This window comes from Amblyomma americanum, chromosome 6, assembly GCF_052857255.1.
Source record: "Amblyomma americanum isolate KBUSLIRL-KWMA chromosome 6, ASM5285725v1, whole genome shotgun sequence".
Lineage (NCBI taxonomy): Eukaryota > Metazoa > Arthropoda > Arachnida > Ixodida > Ixodidae > Amblyomma > Amblyomma americanum.
This window is the reverse complement of record NC_135502.1, coordinates 100,983,236-101,004,076: the sequence shown is the minus strand read 5'-3', so window position 1 is coordinate 101,004,076 and position 20,841 is coordinate 100,983,236. Positions and strand designations below refer to the sequence as shown.

General features: G+C 44.7%; 1 protein-coding gene and 1 pseudogene across 1 annotated transcript; both read right to left on the bottom strand.

Annotated features, from left to right (window-relative positions):
* LOC144095418 (retinaldehyde-binding protein 1-like) overlaps positions 1–20,624 on the bottom strand; it is a 36,490-nt pseudogene extending 15,866 nt beyond the window's left edge.
* On the bottom strand, positions 6,445–7,449 carry LOC144094399 (THAP domain-containing protein 1-like; the record flags this gene model as incomplete). Its single annotated transcript, XM_077628362.1, has 2 exons — positions 7,205–7,449; positions 6,445–6,489 (listed from the first exon to the last, which is right to left on the bottom strand). Coding segments are annotated over exons 1-2 (207 nt in total), but the record flags the coding sequence as incomplete, so codon positions are not given.
* Positions 20,625–20,841: the final 217 nt, after the last annotated feature.

Here is a 20,841-nt window from a genome sequence, read left to right as displayed (position 1 = left end):
CCTCATCTGTCACCACTGGGAAGGCACAGCATTACACAAGAAAGGAACCCTCTTACAACTCACAACAGCGGGCGCTGGTGACTGGTGCCAGGACCTTCCCCGCAAGCCTTGTTTCTTAGAAAATATGCCGGTGAGCCAGTTCCTCTTCATCCGCATGTTCCAAGCAAACACTCATTCCAAAAGTATACATCACTGACCTCACCTCCAGAAGCAAACAAGTTTGCTTCACCTACGGAACACACTGGAGGCTAACACCACCAGTGTAAATAAACAAAGTAGAAGCGCTGCAAACAGCACACGTAAGACTAGAAACACATATCACCCCTGCAGTCATCTTGAACAGCAAGTGGAGTTTGCTGTACAACATAACAATAACAGCTACCTAGTACTGAAAACACAATTTAAAAGTACCAACTCTCAAACAGCAACACCCTTGGTGCATACGAACAAAAATAAAATTTTGTACATATGACAATGAAACTGCAAGAGCATGAACACCAGAAAACACCGATTGCACAGTACCTCCTCAAAACCACAGCAAAGTCTGATTTCATCCTTCTGCAGAATACAGAAAATAGTTTTTGAAGCTACACAGCCTTACATACAAGCCATAATAAGCAGAGTGAGCCAGTACTCTCATCCTAAGCACGGACCAGAAGAGCTTCTCAAATACACTTAACATTTTGCCAAGATGACAGTATATAAAGCATCATCTACCACACAAATATGAATGTGCGCTTACAACCCACCTAAACAATGCAATCCAAGAACATTTCAAATGCATCAAACTGCTTGAATAAATTTTAAAAATTCTATGCTATGCGTACAGCTTCTATACAAAAAAAATAACAGCAACAATGAACAGCACTAACTGGGTTCAGCTCACAAAACTCCTGCAGGCATTTTTTCCCACATAGTGCAGCAAATTAAGCATTAGTGAAATGGCTAACAAAGACAAGACACAGAGGCACAGTCATTCAATATCTGTGCCTTCCGACTCCCTTAACAAAGAGTTGGTCAGGTTTTAAAAAAAAAAACCAGAACCAGCTTGCAGTGATAAGCCACGAGTCAAAAATAAATAAATAAATATTGCAAACTGGAATAATTTCTTCTTTGCCTGACCCTGGAGGCTGAACTCAGCATGGAACATCATATGTGACCAAATTCAAAACACATTTCACACCAAACACACATGGCTATTGTTGTTAGAGGACTATAAACACCTAACTTTATTGCGTGTTTTCTTCTGTCAAACGATTCGTTAGACATTAGAATACATGGGTTAGTGGGTGGTATTTGCCTACAACTGCTAACTAATTTATAATTGAATTTCTTCTGTCATGTTGTTTTGGTTTCATTGACCAATTACGCCTGTCATTTCAAGTTAATGTTTTGGTCACGTGATCCATTAAAAATTAATATAATCGCTGATGTGTAGTTTTAATTCACTACAACATTTAATCCAGCCTCTTTCAAGACCTGCAATGACAAAAAATGACCTGTCAGGAATTATATCAGTTTTTCTAGTGGATCAAGTGACCATCAACTTGACGTCACAGTCGTCGTTTGGTGAAACTGGAACAGCATCAAGAAGAAATTCAATTATAAATTATTTAGCATTTGTACACGAATACCACAGGCTGCTCCATGTATACGAATGTCTAACGCATCGTTTGAAACAAGAAAACATGCAAGCAAAGATGTGGTGTCTATAGAACTTTAAGGGTACTAAAGACAGTGACAAGCCCATATTACAAAAACACGTCATCCTTTTCAGCCTGAGACATACAAAACGTAGAATAATGGTACCCCGCTGTCGATTCTTAGCACAGTGCAACAACGTACTGATATGGACACAGAATTTATGCTTGAAGAGCTAGACCATTCTGAAAGTTACAGCTCACTTTACAGTTGAAACAGCTGCACGCATGCCAACACTTTTTGATCCGCACTTAGAGTTCTGTGCTGCTTTCCTTTGCAGCATTTCATTTTTTGCACACAGTGCAAAGCGCAGCCTACACAACAAAAATTCACGCACAACTTTGTCTGCAACATTGTGACGTACAGGAAAAACAGTGAACGTGGGCTCCACGGCTGCAATGAGGGTTCCGACTTGATCAATGTTGGCTTTTCCCATGACAAGAGACTCTTCATTCTCCTTGAAGTATGTCTCCACACGCTCTATGAGGTGCATAACATTTTCAGATGGTGTGCAAAGAGATTGCTTGTCTGGAACGTAGTTCTTGAGTGCCAAAAACCTGTTTTCATTCTTTGCCGGCTGAACCAATAAAACTGTGCAGCTCTCACAGAGCTTGTGCTTTTTCATAATGTTGCGTGCTACATAACCAGCGACATACTCTAGAGACTGCTGTTCTTCAGGCTCAAGGTCTCCTACTTCCTCTGGCATATTTATATTCCCTAGTTCTTCAGCTAAGTCAGGTCGGGAGGAAATAAAATCTGTTAGCTGAACAGAGTCATCAATGTCGTAAGAGCCATGCCTGCTTGGCTTGAAAAATGTGCCAGGACAATGACTCTCAAAGTATACTTGAATTCTCGTGCCCTGGGCACGGGCGACTTAACTCTTATCGTGCTAAATAGGTTCTCGAGTGCGTCTTGGCAGAGGCGACTCAATAGCAGAAATTTCAAATTCTTGCTTTGCACATACAGTTCACGTACGTTCAGTGCAGTTGTAGTTGTTATTGTTATGCCGGCCTGGATAGGCTTCCATGTTGCATTCGTCTTTGCTTTGTCAATGATGCGGAGGTTCCTGAAGACCTCCATGAAGTCATTCAGGAAGGTCACAGCTTCCTTTCCCTTTTCAGAGCAGAGGTCACTCAACGCCATAGTTGGCGTTCGAGATGTCATGAGGGAAAACCACTTGAACACCTGGTCCACAAACCATGCTGTCGTTAGGGCCTCTTCGTCTATTTTGGCCTGCTCGACGAGAAGCCGTAGGGCAGATGCTACTGCATGGTTAAATACAGCATATGCTGTGCCTACATTCATTTTTTCATAATGACTTGGATTTAAATGTTTTAACTTCAGGCGTGGAGCAAGCTTCAGGCTATGCTTCTTGTCAATCTCGCATAGCTGCTCTAGGTACTTTATGGAGACCTGCAGACGAAGCAAATGATCATTGTCGATTTACATGTGTAGGCTAATGTAGCATTTTGTATGTTTGCAGGTGCTTGCCTCTCATGTAATGCCCTCACAAAGGGACTCTTGAGTTATCTGAATAAATAAATAAAACTGTAAAACCATATTTATATTTATTTGAGCTGAATCCTATACATGCATCACACTGAAGTATGCATCACACTTCATTGCAGATGCAAAAGTCGCAACATTTTTCAAATAATTAAAATCCATTGTGCACGCTGTGTGGTGAACAGCAATAAAAGACGGTGTGAGACTTATACAGCAATTTACCTCATTGGATGGCAACTTGTTCTTCCGCACTGTGTCGTCGTCTAGAAGGATTTTTTGTTGCCGAACCAGGTGCCCGCGCAAGTTCTTCAGCAGGTGGGGTGCGTCCGCAAGGAAATGGAGGCTTCGGTTGTTTCCACATGGATGGGGGCAGGTGGTCCTTGGACGACCATACTTAGTGGCCATGATTCCACGCAGCCTCCAGATGGCTTGATTTCCTCCACCCATATCTGACGTAATGCAGTCCACCGATAGGCCGATGCTTTCACAGCGCCTGAATATTTCAAATAGCAAGTCCAGTACTTTGGCTGCATCAAAGGATTCAGCTGAAATGAAAATAAAATGCTGAAACCTTTCATTTATTTTTTGCACATTTTACTCATAGGAATATGCATACTGATGCTGCATTTATTGCATTATGCTGCTATTAGTGGTGCCTCTCACCCGCTCCACACTTGGCTGGCACACAGGCAACATGGCAGGGCACAAGGCCAAGTCGATAACCACTTTCTTGAAGCCTTGCTTCATTTTTTCATGCTATCTTCGTTCACTCATCAGCCGCTTAGGAGGTTTAGCAAGCAAGTAAACTAAGTACCAGCGATGACATGTCACCAGTAGTCGTGCCAAGGATGCTGCTTTAGTTGTGCGAGACATCACTTCGTATACCTATGTAACAGTCTATACAGTACGGACAACTCATTTCGGCTTTATTCTGTGGGTTGTCATTGCCTGCGACACTAGGTGGTCTTAACCAACATCAACTGCACTTTCTGTAAACCTGCCCTGTGCATTAACTCGCTACCATCCAAGAAAAAGTAGGCAGTTCAGTAAAGATTCTAGGAGGAACGTTGCCACTCCATGTTACACATCACCGGCATGCAACTCTTTAGGAATTGGCCAAACAGTCCCTGCAGTTATGCACATATGAAAAGTGAAAACATTGTGTTGTTCCCAACTTTACATGAAAATTCACTTAACACTTTAACTTCCAACTGCTACTTACCTGTGAAATGATACGCGACAGTCTGCTTCCATCTTGATGCAATTCCACCAAGCATGAAAACCAATGCATGTGTGGCCAGTACAGGTTCTGCACTTGGGTCCGAGGAAGGAAGAGTGGGGCGGCCTGAAGAATATTTCAAGAATGCTTATTTGGGGCATAGCAGTGCAGAGCTGTCCAGCATACATTATAAAGTAAGCATGCAGTGTGTTTTATTAGCACAGGAAAGCACCAAAAATAGAATGAAAACAAATATTGCTGAGTTGGGTTTAGTAGCACATAAGCATCTAAGCCTGTCATGCAGCAAGCTTAAGCAAATTGAGTTGGACACCACTTTGATAGCTTTGTTTAACAGGTATAACAGGTTTCATCTAAAACTACACAAATATAAGGTATTCCAGGGATGCTTGAACGGCTTTCTGTGTGTACCTATACACACACATTTAGTCATTAACCCTTAGATATTGAAATTAGTGCAGTAAAAAAATTAGTTGCATGTCATTTTTGTTTCCACACTGCTAAATTAAGTATCACATGCCAGTGCTCATTACTGCATTGGTTTTAGCTGCAAGAGAACTACACTGCCTGATATGTAAACAACAGGCCGCATTTGTTTTTGATGAAGCCTTACCTATGACGGAGCGTGTTGTAATATCATAGTCCAAACCAGGTGTCAGTTGGATTTCGTCCAGCATTAGAACCGCATAATGCTCTTGATTGTGGAATGTTGCCACTTTTGATGCCAAATCTGGAAACACTTCTTCAAGAATACCTAGAATGGCAAGAAAAGAACCTTTTATTATGTTTGATAGCTTTAACATTAGTTCAAGGGTATTGTAGAGAGCATAATTACAGTGTATCTTTGCTGAAAAACATGCATGCTGGAATGATCACTGCTAGTTTTCTTTGAAATTCAAAATTACAAGCTTCAGCCCAGTGTTTCAAACAACCTCCCTTGTCACTATCAGAGCATTTATAAAATCTTTTCTAAAAAGATGAGTGCAAGCCTTCTGCTGCCGCCTAATATTTGTAGCTGTACTTGCTATGTGATCATCGGTGAAGTCAATAGCTAGTCCTGAGTTGCACCTGCAATTTGGAAAATGTTATTATAGAGCTGCAAACATTGCTGCATACCTGGGGTAAACTTGATGTCTTCAATATGCTTCTGAAGTGTGCGTTCAGCAGGGAGCGGCCAGCCATTACCTCTCAGGTACTCATAACCTCTTCCCCCACAGGCAAGTCTGACCTTCAGAGACTCCTGAATTGTCTTCTGAGTTCATGATGACCCTCTCATTGTTCCCTTTTGCAGGACACGGAGCTGGTCTTCTGCAAGAAGTCCATTAAAAGAACTTCTCAGGGCGTCACACTCCATTTCCGCCCTTGCACGCTTTCTTCTTTACAAGTTAAGTTGGCGTTTCAGTACGTCAACTTCACTGAACATGTTGGGAGGTGCATCCTCTTGAATATCAGAGGTTATGGGCACTTCTGTTGCCACATCAGCAGATTCATCATGATCATGTGGCTCTTTTGAAGACTTGAGTCCATCTGCTATGCTGTCAGCAGCTGCAAAAGTTTTCATAGCATTTTTTTGGTTTCCAACACTTTTTGTACCAACATATCCAACTGCATTACTTGTAGTGCTACACTTAAAAGGGCAGTGTTAATGAAATAATTGATGTTCCTCTGTTTGGTCACCGTATCAAGGCATGATTCAGATCGTAAAGAAGTTAGAAGATCAATACCAGTTACATTCAAGTACGAAATTGTCCATTTTGCATTACATGTGGCTACATGATAACTGACCGACAAAGCACTGCTGCAGTGTATGTATGAAAAACACATTTTGATTAGGGGGAAAATTACCTATTAGCAAGTTTTCCTCTTCAGGTTCAGCCTGTTCTTCAGCCAAGTTGTTTGCTGGTGAATTAGGAAGGCGGGCGAATGGTGGCTTTCTGATTTTTTTTTGGCACACGGTGAGAAAAAATACTTGGCACAGCTTTGTACTTTAGCCTCTTCTTCCCAACCACTCTAGCCTTCTCAAAGTCTTCTGCACAAAAGTGGTCCTGCAAATGTTGTATGGTTAGAAGTGTGATGCTGGTCACCCAAACGCTGGGCTGCCCAAGGAGGCTCCCAGGGCTTTTTGAATGAAGCTTTGTTTCAGACATGTGAAACAAGAAAAACATAGAAGATAGCTGCAATAACAAGTTTAAAGACCAACTCAAGAGACAAAGAATACGTTAAAAAGGTTTAGAAGTTTACGCAACTAAAATAGCTCATTTGGGTGCAAACGCGCACGTGGCCGCAAACACGCAGCTTTAAGGATTGCTAACATTTAACTCATTTCTATTTTTCTACCCATGCCAACACAACTGCACAGAAAGCGGCCGTTATGCGGACGCATGATATGCACTGACGATGTTTTTATTGACTGTGATCGTCACGGTCTGCGAAAAACAATTAGGTGCCATGGATCAAGTGACTCGAGGCGAGAGCGCGCTCACGTGCGCGGAGAAATCATGCGAGTACGTGGTGCACGTGAGGACGCGGAATTCTCGCGTGGCAAGTGGACTCTAGACAAGTGTTCCTTCGCGTGCCACGAGCACGGAATAATCGCGTGCGATGAGCAACAAACGCGAGCACGTGTACCCGCGTCAAGAGTGCGAGGCGCTAACGATCCCTGCAATGAACTCCTATTTTCGTAGCATCGCTAACACCGCGTGCACTTCGCTTAAATATCTTCTAAAACAGTGCCGAAAAGCACAAACAAGGTGTACTTACCTCGCACACGCGGGTGTTTTTCGTAGGCTTGAAGTTCTCCCGGCCGATTCTGTGTAGCCACGCAGAACGACGCTCTCGGTCATTTTTCCCGGTCGGAATCGAGAAAAACGTCTTTCCAGACTCGGTTCGGTTGCTGCATCCGAAGGCGCAGCAGCCAGGCATGATTCCTTGCAGTCAAACACGAGTGCGACAATCAGAAAACAAGAATCGTAGGGGACCTGCGATGTCTGCGCTCTAACTCAGCCGGCCCGCCCAGCGCTTGGAAGATATATGGCAGCCCAAGGTCACGTGGTACGGTTGGGCCAATGAACGCGTCGGCGGCGAGGGGCAAACGAATGCGGTACTCTGAAGTTTTTCCAGTGACTCTACATTTCGGCGCGCCCTCTGGGCAGCGTAGGTTTCCTATGCAAATATAAAGAATTTAAGAGTGATATATATATATATATATATATATATATATATATATATATATGTTTAATTGGAGCTCATACTTTATTTAATGCTATGGACAGGTAGGTGTTGAGCTTACATAATTGCCACCCTACGAGATGTGCCCTTGGCCACCACGTTCCAGTTGTCCATTGCTCCGCCCTAGTTCTGGCCGGTGCCACTACCTGCCACGGTTGTCAGGTGGCGTGTTACGCCGACGACTACAACGCTGAATCCATGGATGAACGCACAGCAGCTGAGCTCTGAAGTTTACCCTCCTCTGTCTCGTGTAGTGTTGCTGACAACTTTGTCGTTTCACGGCAAAATAAATGCATTGATTCCGCAACTAGATTCGATCACATTTTATCGTCATTTCTTTGTGGTGTGAAATACAGGTGATGAAACTAAATATCCGCAAGTGTGCATCCCTGTGCTTGTACAGAACTTGAAATAATACCGACGTCTATTTCGTAAATACCGTCCCTTTATTGTCCGTCCTCTCGTAAAAGTACCTTGGCGAGCCCATCACTTCAACTCTGACTTGGTCTCTACCTATCACAAAAAAAAATGTTTATCCTATGCAGAGGTACAACTGCTCTAAATTCACTAAGGCGGCTTCATCCCAAAAGCTTTTGTTGTAGAGCAGGTGAAGAGCTGGAACCTAAAATACGCAGCATCTATATGGACCCTCAGAATGAAAACATTTGTTTTAAACTTTGCTTTACTTCAAATTCTTTACTTGCAAATGGTACAACTGAATCGGTCGCGTTCACTCTTTCTTATTATGTCAGATCCAATATCAGACGTGTATCCGATGAAGTCAACCGTAACCTGGCATGCAGAGGTTCGTGTCGTAAAGTGTGGCGTTCTTATCTCCTCTAAAATGCATTTCATGAACGACACTTGCGAAGTTAATTCGTTTAGTCTTGGTATCACCTGTAATTACGATTATACAACGCCTACAGAGTCGAAATCCCACCCTTAAGGCCTAATGCTTTTTTCATTCGTTTTTGTCAGGTACTAGAGCAGACTTGTATAACATTCCTACACCGACACTAACCATCAAAAACAGGCAGCTTTCTAAAAAAGCGCTGGCTAACATACTAAGAACCATCATCATAATCATCATCGACTCAACCGCAATTGTTGTCATAGCAACAGCACCAGTCAGTGTATGTTTTAGAACGCCGCTCTTGAGCTGTCGTTCGTGAGTTGAGCGGCGTTCCGATCGCCGTTGTAACCGAGCGAACGAGAGTGCCGTCGCGCTCGCTCATAGACGGTGTCACATTGGTTGGCGCACTGCGCGCCGTCGTCCATCACTGGAACATGTGGGAAGGTAGATAGCGAGGAGAGGAGAGGTCGCTCCCCGGCGGCACGTGCATCCACGTGTTGCCTCCTCGAAGTCGCGCCACGTTCCATTCGATTGGGGGGGGGGGGGGGGGGGAGGGGGGGGGGCGGTGCTGTGGAATGTGCTGCACGCGAGACGTTATCCGCGTCCGCCACGCCACTCACAGCGTCGTCTTCCTAGTATGTACCGTCTTCTTAATAATACAATAAAATCTCTCAGCCAGTTTTTTGTGAAGAATGAGCGAAGGAAACGGTCGAACTGATTCGTCTCTCGCCCAATCATATTAAGGCTCACCGCCTCTTACGCGAGAATCTAGAGGCGCGCCGCCGAAGCACCAGCTGAGCGCCGCCGCCAGGGGGACCCTGCCGCTCGTGTCGCCGAAGCACAAGCTCGTCACCGCCGCTGAGAGGACCCTGCCGTTTCCGTATCAGAAGCATAAACTCATGGTCCTCTCAGCGGCGGTGACGAGCATAAACTCATCACCGCACCCGCCGCGGTGGCTCAGTGGTTAGGGCGCTCGGCTACTGATCCGGAGTTCCCGGGTTCGAACCCGACCGCCGCGGCTGCGTTTTTATGGAGGAAAAACGCTAAAGCGCCCGTGTGCTGTGCGATGTCAGTGCACGTTAAAGATCCCCAGGTGGTCGAAATTATTCCGGAGCCCTCCACTACGGCACCTCTTCTTCCTTTCTTCTTTCATTCCCTCCTTTATCCCATCCCTTACGGCGCGGTTCAGGTGTCCAACGATATATGAGACAGATACTGCGCCATTTCCTTTCCCCAAAAACCAATTATTATTATTATTATTATCACCGCAGCCGAGAGGGCGCTGCCGTTCGCATCGATGAAGCACAAGCTCATCACCGCCGCTGACAGGACCCTGCCGTTCCCGTATCAGAAGCATAAACTCATCACCGCAGCCGAGAGGGCGCTGCCGTTCGCATCGATGAAGCAGACACAGCTATGCTTAAATGTTGCTTGAGAGGGTGTCGTAAATATGCTTAAAATTTTTGGTATTGTTTTACTTTTATATTTGTGACCACTCCCCCGTTTCATGCCTTTGTATGTGAAAGAATGTGATACATATAAATAAACAGTTTCCGAAATAAATTATGCATGAACGAATTATTTCTTTAACACATTCTTGGTTTCGTATTAATGTTCAAAAACGCGAGTTTGTTCTGGAATAACTTCGTACAGTTTCAACTACTTCGCTACCCTGCCAGACAAAATCCAATGGTGTTTATACATTCTGTTTTGCACTCTAAGCTTCAATGCACTGTTTGGAGTTCTCGGAGCGACTACAACCTCACCACGTTGAATTTCAAACTACGTCAACCGCATCTCCTACCTGAACGTACTACAGCCCTCCTTTAATAATTCCTGGCTTCAAACAAAGTGCGTTTTCTAAAGTGAACTTGTTGCAGTTCATAAGAAGGACAATACCCAGAGTCTGCGCTACGGGGTCTGACGTAATGTATTCCAGGCACATCAGACAAGCCTTGTGAAATAGGGCGTGCGAAGCCTGCTTCGCCGACCACGCACCTGGAAAGGAAAAAAAAATGAGCAGCAACAGCAATTTTTTGTGTTTCTTTTGACTAGCTGACGTTCATAGCGTTTCCATTACCACAGTGCAAGAACAAATAATTCATTGGAGGGTGCGACGGGCATACCTCCGCCGCGCGTTTCGTCGCATGCCGTATTGGGCTAATGTAGTTAGCCAAGGATACCTGCGATATCCTATTTCCACACCGCACAATAATTGCGTTAAGGCTTTACACCTCAGCAGAGGTGATCTTAGCCGTACAGTGCCTCTCTGCGACAGTACCAACTCTAAATCCTTCATGACCATGAGGTCACTAAAGCACCATAGTGCAATGTACTTTGCGAGAGAGCGCTATATCTGGGCTTCTGAAGCTCCATTCTTGCGCTTGTCTCATTGAGTTTCACTAATTCTCTTGTTCTATCAATCTTCACCTTCCAAAGGAACACTTCATGTACTGAATATGAGTATGCTGTAGTTGACGTCTCCGGATCTGTTCCGACCGCGTGGGCATCCTTAACTTGGAATAAAATATCAGTACACAGGTGTCTTCGCATTTTTTTCCCATGAAAGCGCAGCCACAGGCGCAACTATTGATTTCGCAGGCTTGTACTCAGCAGCCATTTAGCTACCCTGGCGGGTTATGAACATCCTATGCCAAAACACGGCATCGAAAACAAACTTCCAATGTCATAAGCTAAGAAAAAGAAAGAGACTAGCAGGATATCACATAGGAGGGGAATTGGTGGTAGAGCGAGAACCGATGGCTAAGGACACAGAAGGATGAAAAAAATACACACGCACATTGGCGCACACATACAGACGGACAAGAAGCACGTTCTTTTGCAATCTTCGCAACGAACAGAAATAACTCGCAGTTAAATTTATTTCAAAGAAAGCCGGTGAAATTAGAAGCGTAATCATTTAACGGCACACGGGCTTCGCGTCGATATGTTAAGCCGCCATGTACTGTTTACATGTTCATAAACGTTAAGAGTTCCTTAAAATGCGTATTTCTATTGCGACCCTATAATTTTGCCTTCCGATTCAATTGCTCTATAGTCTAGCCTGCTGCACAAAATAAATGTAAGGTGCGATGGCAATGCTGTAGGAACGGTTCTACTTTCGATGCTGTTCGCAGTTGAGCAGATCTTCGAGGGAAATCACCTGTCTGGTATCACGGTGGGTCGGTGTGCCAGCTGGCTCTCCAGCCAATGATCCAGCCGATAACGTTCTGGGTGGCTGCTCCGCCTGTTGGGTTTAGTGGAAACTAGAGACTTTGAAGATCGGTTCAGCAAAGAGAACCAAGCCACGTCCGCGTGCCGGTGGAAGGATGAATTGTGAGATCGTGGCAGCGGGTTCATCGCCGCATATTTGTCTTAAAAAGCCTTGATGCTTTTGGCTGAAGCATGTCAAGGAACTTTAGGTGGTGTTGGCACGTCTCATGCAAATTTTGAATGCCGCAAGGCGGCACATTCTCCCGACGCGTCAGCGTTTTGAGCTGCCGGCGATAGTTTAAAGGAAGACTTAGTTCGACTCCATCGGATTATTAGTGCGAAAACGCTTTTCCGCCAGGAAAACCGAAGAAATATCTTGCAGTGTTAGTGGTTATTGAATGAAATAAATAAAAACAAATCAAACAAGTATTCACAACTGGTATTCGAACACGCCGAGGCACAAACAGGTCAGCTTTGATGGCAAGTGCGCGGCGGCACTAAAGGCAATTGCCGCAGCCGCACACGCTCTTCGTAAATTGCAACACACTCTCGCGCTGTGCATTGCACATCGGCTTCTTCATCACCAAATACTAGTATCAAACTAACATTTGATCCTTAAGCTATGTGGCGGTAGTGACAGAGAGATATGCGCTGCCTACGTTGGCGAGGGCAACGTTGTGGCAGAAACATGGCACTAGAGCAATACGTGGTGGCGTTTTTGCGGACAGTGTTTCTGTGATTTCTATTTAAGTGTCGCTAAGGTGGAGCAATTGCCGGCAGCAACTGCAAGGCTAATCCCAACGGTAATTTACAACCACTCAACTCAACTCAACATCGCTGCAGAAACGCGGCGCTGCGCAGCATAGGCCCACCGGTGTACATTGGGTAAATTGGCACCGTCAACGAAAAAGCTGAAGATGCGCATAACTGGCAGCAAGGGTCGCTGGAGACCTCAATAGCGCATTAGGCACATGGCTTTTGTGTCCACCTGCAACTATGCTTTCGTAACATATTTCGTGCTTAGGAATGCGGGAATCGCAATTCATTTTTCTTCTCAAGAAAAAAAAATATTCTCCCCCACTTTCTGGCTATACTGAAGTGTTTCCGTCAGCAAAAGCGTTGTAGATCACCGAAAAAATTTGGATTTAAAAATTTCCCTGCCAGCCGATTGAAGTTGGTTACGTCCTTACTGAAGGCGTGGTGACATGGTTATGAAATGAATAGATTTGTACCGTGGGCTGTGATATCCGAGCAGAAAATTGGTTTGGACGCTTGCATTTTATTTGGATAATAGGCCCCGTGATCCTGCCAGTTCTATTTTGTTTATTTTTGTGTTCGAACTTATAAAACTAGCGTTTTTGTCAGGGTGGTCTCGTTGCCACTACCCTGAGAAAATTTGCCCCGTTTTGAAATGTTTTCAAGATTAAAGCAAGAGAGAGGAATGAATAAACTGATGCTAGTACTAGAGTCCCAGGGCCCGAACAATCACCATGCCACTCGGTATAGGGTTGAAGTGACTGGTATGGATTTTTCCTGTAACTTCCTAGTGCAACGCTTACGGGATTCACTGTCTAAACTAGACTCGCAGTTCAACAGTGATGCGCTACAGAGCTCGACGCATTCTGACATTGGCGTTAGCGAGTGACACGCAGTGTAGCTTCAAAACAGTTTTTGTTTCTACGCATTTCACCTTCAGTTTGTGTAGTTTCGTTTTCGCATTTACGCTAGCAGCACCGCGTGTGCAAAAAATGAACTTCCCCCGAACAGCTGTCATGTCATGAATGTGCGCAGCGGCAAATGGAAATGTAGCGGCGCATGTGACAAAGCGAGTACGGCACTTGGCTACGGCCATCGGCCACTGCAGCTGCAAGTTGAGGCAGTGTCTAGCGTAAGGCGTCCTTAAAGAAGCATATTTTTTTTTGCAATATACTTAGTTCATTCGCTGACCGGTTATTCGCTCTACGAAGTGCGACGAGAGTCCACTTGCCTAAGTTGAAGAACATGATCGGGCGTCCATGGACATCCGCTCCTGGCATCACCATGACCAGTTGTCGGACGTCGGGCGGCGCCTTAGACGGTAAAAACTCTCGGTACACCGAACTGCAGCTGCACCTGTTGTAGTAGTAGTTTCTGATGGTTTGCAGGGCGGCCTCTACATTGTACTTCCTAACTCGCAGGAAACGTAGGAGGAATTCCGTGTCATTCTTTGAATTGAGGTCGGAATCCTCTTCGAGTAATGTTAGTTCACAACCGCAGTATAAGGTATACTGGCGAAGACACAACACGCGAAATGTACCAGTTGCCAGTGGGCAGACAAAGTACCACTAACAAGCCTCCAATCCGGGTCTGTGATCGCAATGGCCTATTTATCCGAGCAGTAACACTTTAAGCGCAGAAAAAAAATTATAATCTATATATTTATAATACAGCCCGTATGCTTTCCCTCAGCGCTTGTCTCTTGGATACTGGTTAGTCGGCCACTGTTCTCCGCAGCCACGACATACATATGCGCAAGCATTTTTATGCACAGTGGCGTGCGCGTGACATGGTGATGTACGAGACAGCCGTCAACAGAGTGAAGATACATAATATCTGGAAAACGCCAGCCGAGAGTTTCTGCTTTGTACCCATAGCGCAGGTTCTTACATTCTCAACATGTTCAAATAATAGTTCGCTTAGCCTAGAGTCTTTTTGTGTCGAACAGAGCAACTAAATGACTGTCTCCTGGCTGCGCGGGCTAATGTGTCCTCACTTATACAAATATAAATTGGCCTCACAGCCTTGAAGAATAACAGTGAACAAGGCTTCGGGATGGATATATGTGGGCTTCGGTTTCAATTCATCTGATGTTCTTATGGAGGATGCCAAGGGAAATGGCTGCTTAGGGCGCCTTGAGGAGCACTACACGCCATGTACAAGCAAAAGCACAATTTCTGCTGCGATGGCGTGAATGCCTGTTATTCACATACCTCTTCAAAACTACACGCACATCAGTAAAGTTAATGGAGCATGATAAATAATGCGGCTGCCTCGTTTCCACTGAAGAACGTCCTAAACTAAAGCATAATGTCTATTTTTTGACAACTTTCAACAACACATGCTCACATCGTCATCATCATTATCATCATCACCATCCTGACTACGCCCACTGCAGGGCAAAGGCCTCTCCCATTTCCCTCCACTTAGCCCTGTCCTTTGCCAGCTGCACCCAGCGTGTCCCCACAAATTTCTTAATTTCAACCGCCTACCTATCTTCTGCCGCCCTCTGCTACACTTGCCTTCTCTTGGAATCCACTCCTTTTCCGTTAAGGGCCAGCGGTTATTTTCTCTTCCCATTACATGCCCAGCCCAAACACATTTCTTCTTTTTTATTTAGACTACGATCTAGTTATGTCATGTACTCGCGTTTGTTCCCTCACCCACTCTGCCTGCTTTCTGTCTCTTAACGTTACGCCTGACATTTTTCTTTCCATAGCTCGCTGAGCGGCCCTTAACTTAAGCTAGACCCTTTTCGTTAGCCTTCACGTTTCTGCCGCATAGGTGAGTACAGGTAAGATACAGCTGTTTTATGCTTTTCTCTTGAGGGATATTGGTAAACTGCCATTCATTATCTGAGAGAACCTGTCACATGCGTTCCACCCCATTATTATTCTTCGAGTTATTTCCCTCATGACCCTTTCATGATCCAGATCAGCGGCTACTAGCTGCCCGAAGTAGACATATGTCCTTACCACTTTCAGCACCTCGCTACCAGTTGAGAACTGCTATTCCCTTGCGAGAGTGTTGAACAATACTTTGGTTTTCTGCATTTAATTCTTAGCTCTAGCGTTCTGCTGTGTCTGTCTGGCTCATTTACCATGCTTTAAAATTCATATCCTGAGTGACTTGTAAGGCAATATCATAAACGAATCACAGATAACTTCATTATTTTTCATTAACACTTATCCTTAACTGTTCCCAATCTTGGTCTCGGGTATCTCCTTTAACCAGGAGAGAATAGCATTGGCGATATCGAATGTTCCTGATTGACGCAGTTGCTAATTGGTATTGCTTACTTTATGGGGCACTGTGGTAGCTTTGCAATCGTTATAGATATATTCCAGTATTTTGACATAAGACTCTTCTTCACCATGATTCCGCAATACCTGCATGAGTGCTGAGGTTTCCACTGAGCCAAATGCTTCTCGTGATCAATGTAGGTTTTTTGTAGGGGTTGGTTATATTCTGCGCGTTTGTATACCACCTGATTGATAGTGTGAATATGGTCTATTGTCGAGTATCCTTTACGAAAGCCTGCCTGATCATTTGGTTGATTCAAGTGTAAGGTTGTCCTGATTATGTTTGCAATTACTTTAGTGTAATAACCATGTAGACAACGGGCGGTGAGCTGATCGGTCAGTAACTTTTCAAGTCGTTTACGTCTCCTTTCTCGTGTATTAAGACAATGTTAGCGTTCTCCCAAGCTTCTGGTTCACTCTAGGTCATAAGGCACAATCTGCCCTGCATCTTTTACGTCTTCTGTTACCTGATCCTCAACAGCTGCTTTCCCCTTTCGCGTTGCTCCAAAGGCTTTCTTTATTTCCTCTTTCGTTACTGACTGGATGACGCATTCCTCTTCACTACTGTCTCTCTCATTAACCTTCTGATTACTTTGGCTTCAGTACAGAGAGAGAGAGAGAGCGAAAGACGAACGGAAAGGCAGGGAGGTTAACTAGGCAGCGCCCGGTATGCTACCTTACACGTGAGAAGGGGAACGGAGTGAGAGATAGAAAGGGGAGAGAGCAAAGGGAGATTAACACTTTTCCACATGTCCGTTGGTCATTACTTGCAGGGTACACAGGGCACACACTGATAGTTCACAACCTTGCACTCAGTCCTAAGTCCTTTAATAACTTGAAAAGTGCCTTTAAAGCTGTCCTCTGCGATGAAGGCTTACTCCAAGGACCCAGAATCTTGGCTTCAGTAAGGGGCCGAGGATCTAAACGGCGGAGTGTTGCAGCCAGGAGTGCACGCTCACGTTGAAACCGAGGGCAGTTACAAAGAAGGTGTTCTATTGTTTCGTCGCACCCACAGATCTAACACGCAGGAGAGTCTGTCATTGCGATTAAGTGGGAGTAGGCATTTTTAAGCGCCACTCCCAGCCACAGGCGACACAACAGCGTAGCATCGCTGCGGGAGAGGCCGGACGGAGGACTGAGTTGAAGTGAGGGGTCTAGGCGGTGCAGACGGCATGTGGAGTTTCCAGGTGAAGACCATGACGCTAAAATCTCTTTTCGGCCAAGCATTCGCATATGTCTTGCTGCGTCGGCTCTTGTCAACAGTATCTGGACAACGTTGGCACAACCGTGAGCCGATCGAGCTGCAGGGCCAGCTTCGTCGTTTCCGACAATGCCACAGTGTTCGCGGTATCCACTGGAAGACGATGTCATGACCCTTTTCCTGCGCCTGGTGTTGAAGATGTCTTAGTTCAGCTACGAGTTGATCGTGATCACCATGGCGTGAAGCAGAATTAAAAAATTGTAGGGCTGCTTTTGAGTCGCAGAACACAGCCCATTTGTGGACTGTCATCTACAGATTACAGCTTACAGATTACAGATGTATAGGTGGGCTACAGTACAGATTTGTGTAGAACGCTGCGGCTGCTTTAACTATCTTATCCATATTGCGTATGACATCACCCTTTTTGTGTCTTAGCGCATACGTCTGGTTTTTACCTATGCCTAGTTTACTCTTCACTGCTTGAGCTATCTGCGTTGTTTACAGCCTGCTATATTTTCTCCGCATTAAACTTCATTATGTCGGCTACCTTGCGTTTAGTTATTAAAGGACTATAGACATCTAATTTTGGTGGCAACTTTCCTAGTCTACAATGATGCGGAAGACACAGCTATGCAAGAATCACCATGTGGTGTTCTCCAACGAGCGCTAAATAATTCATAATCTAATTTTTTGTCAGGCTGTTTTGGTTTCGGTTTCAAACCGCTGAACTATGGCTGTGACGTCAAATTGTAGTTATATGTGACGTCAAGCAAAGAAAAATCAGCGGTATAATCGCTGCTTCGTTATTTACTTCATGGCAGTACTAAAGCCAGCCTTCCTGAAGTGCCGGAATGAATGTGGAAGCAGCTATTATATTCCAGCTTTAGAATGGCTCACGTGGCCTGTATCCGCACTTTGACGTCACAGTCATCGTTCGGCTGTTGAAACCGAAACTGAAACAGCGTGAGAAATAAATTCGGTTATAAATTATTTAGCGGTCGTTAAAGAATACCACGTTTCAATCTATGTATATCATTGCCTTACGCATCATTACAAAGAAGAAAACACGCACCCAAAAGTTAAGTGTCTGTATTCCTTTACCTTTGATAGCTCTGCCATTTCTAGACTGTCCTAGAGGTTAGACGCTTTAATGCATGGGCCTTCCTAATCAGAGTTTTCGTCTCCTGAGATAGCTTGCCGGTATCCTGTCGAACCATCCTACCACCTGCTTTACTGCGCAATAACACTTCTGGTGTGCCTAGTTGATGCATGTTAAAACTACAGATAATCGACGTGCGCAAAAGTTAAGACAAACCACGTACACGTAGCGCTTGTCCTTGTGTTTCTTTCGCGTACATGGTTTGTCTAATCTTTTGCGCACATCGATCATCTGTAGTATCTACTTCACACTCCGCAATTATAGCTGTGAGATAGTGGTTCCTTGTTGGAACATTAAGATGGTATTCCTCAGTTAGAGCAGAATGTCTGTTCTGCAGCGATATCCTGAATTCCTGCTCTTTCCCTCTTACCGCTAATTCGTTAATGGACTCACACAGCAATGACATTAAAACACAGTGTCAATGCGTGGGACCGACTTGTTTCTGCAAACTTAAGAAAGTTGGAAATTTGTGTTTGAGCATGAGTTGAATTATATAAGCTTTAAGCTAAGTTTACCTAAGCCTATAGTTTTTGTAGTGTTCAGGGGTGCTGATAAGCTATGGTGGAGGATTTGAAGCTCATACTTTGTTGTAAAGTTAATCTCGTTTGACTTCAATTTCGTGTGTCGTGTGAAGTGGAGATCCGGTTTCATGTTGGCTTCAAAAGTTTGTTTGCTGAGTTATTCATTCTATTCCCATAACAAAATTATCACAGCCAGGAAAGCCTGTGCACCTGGTGGAGTTTTAGCACTTTGTGTTTTTGAGACAATCGGATGGTGTGTTTCAAAACTGCTGGGGACTTTTTTCCCAAAGCAATACCTTATTAAGATTGAGTAACTTTTTGTGCCCCATAATAAATGGCAATAAATATTGTGTCAAGGGGAGGGTGCTATATAAATTAAATATTTGTTGAACGATTGAACGTTGTAGCTATTTATATTTGCGCAACTTAGTTTAATCGGGCCAACCAACTACACGGTAATAAAAGCCGCAGGTTGAAAGAATGAATTAGAGATCTATCGATTCATATTTGGTTCCATCTGAAATGCTCATCTAACATCAAATCCTGCGCTACGTTAGGGCTATGCCGACAACAAAACAAATTAAAACTCAGAAAACAATGTAATACCAAATCAGGTTTGGCAGTACCCCAAAGATTGGCTCTGAATATATCGTTATCTTTTTATTTTGTGTGCACCTAGTTGAAAATTATGTTCCAATTGTTTGTTTCTTATACACAAATATATTTCTGACGTAAGGCTTTTGCTTGGTGTTCACTGTTCTGAGACCATCATTAAATGTTCTCCGAAGCCTCATGAGAATTTTTCCTTGCATAGTGGGTTCTAAATATGAGAAAGCATGGAACATGCATACCTCTAAGCGCAGAGCTTAGTGTTCACTGTTCTTTCACCCTCATGAAACGTTCTCCGAAGCCCCCTAAGAACGTTTCCGCTTTTAGTGAGTCTGAAATATGGGAGACCATTTGAACAGGTATATCTCCAAGTCTAAATTTCGCACACAATGCTCACAACTAACCTCTTTACGGCCGGTTACATATCTCGTGGAGTAAGCACAAAAATAAACTGCAATAATCCATGCTCGGGTGCTCCGGCAACAAATCGAAACGAGGCGCTCCTGTGTTTAGGACCGAACATGTGACGAGACTGAAAGGCCCTTTATTTACCCTTTACACTTTATTTCAGCGCTGCTGAGGTCGACATAGGAAAGCCCCGTGCTACAGCGCATTGTAGCGTCACTGCTATGCGCCAGTTGTTGGCAGGCAACGCGTTACTCAGGTCAGGAATTCTCATCTAGATAGCTTCTCGGAAGCAACGGCATCTAATTTTTCGAACAGTATGTGCTCGTCCGTGGCAGTTTATTGGACGCTGAACCGGCGCAAGTGATATTCGGCATTCTGGACAGAGAAAGAGAACAGCTCGGTTTAAGGTTCACCATCGGGAACGCTCATGACTCCCACCACCAGCGCAGTGCTATTTAACACTTTACTCGGCTGACACCATGTGAGCCACACCGGTCTGCCTAGTATTTGTGCAATTGAGTGCTCTCCGTCACTGCGCCCCGTGCCTAGCCTCAACCTCGAAGTGTTCGTGATATCGTACCACATAGAGTGGTTTCCCCGCTCCAGCTGACGATCGCTTGCGGGAAATTTGTTTCTGCGCGCAGCGTGCCTCTATCAACTGCGCGTATCAACGAATGAATTGTCAGAGTTGCCAACGGTTAACATCTTTCACGCAGTGAGTAGAGCAAAAGAAAATACTAAACTTCATCACTTTCGCACTTTATGTAACTCACCTGACAAAAGCTTCGCAAGTTTTTCAAATGATTCTTTCCTCCTACGAAGAGTTTCCCCGAGGTCGTCTTCGGCAAAGCGTTGTAGAAGAAAAGGAAGGGCTTTTTCTGAGGTGTCGTAAGCGTCTTCGGTTGATTTCTTCCTGTACACCCCCAGCATGGCGGCTATCCGCGAATTGGGTGAGAAGCAACGCTTTGAATAGCCTGCCGCTTTGCTGTGCAAGTTGGCGTCCGAATGCAACCTGCTAATGAGGAACTTCAGGAAAGCGGCATCTGAAGAGCGGTCCTGGTCGCGCCTCTCGACTTGCGCGTGCGCAAGCTGGATGCCAGTGTATAAAATGCGGAAAAGGCCCGCTCGTCAAGCACTTGGCAAGCAC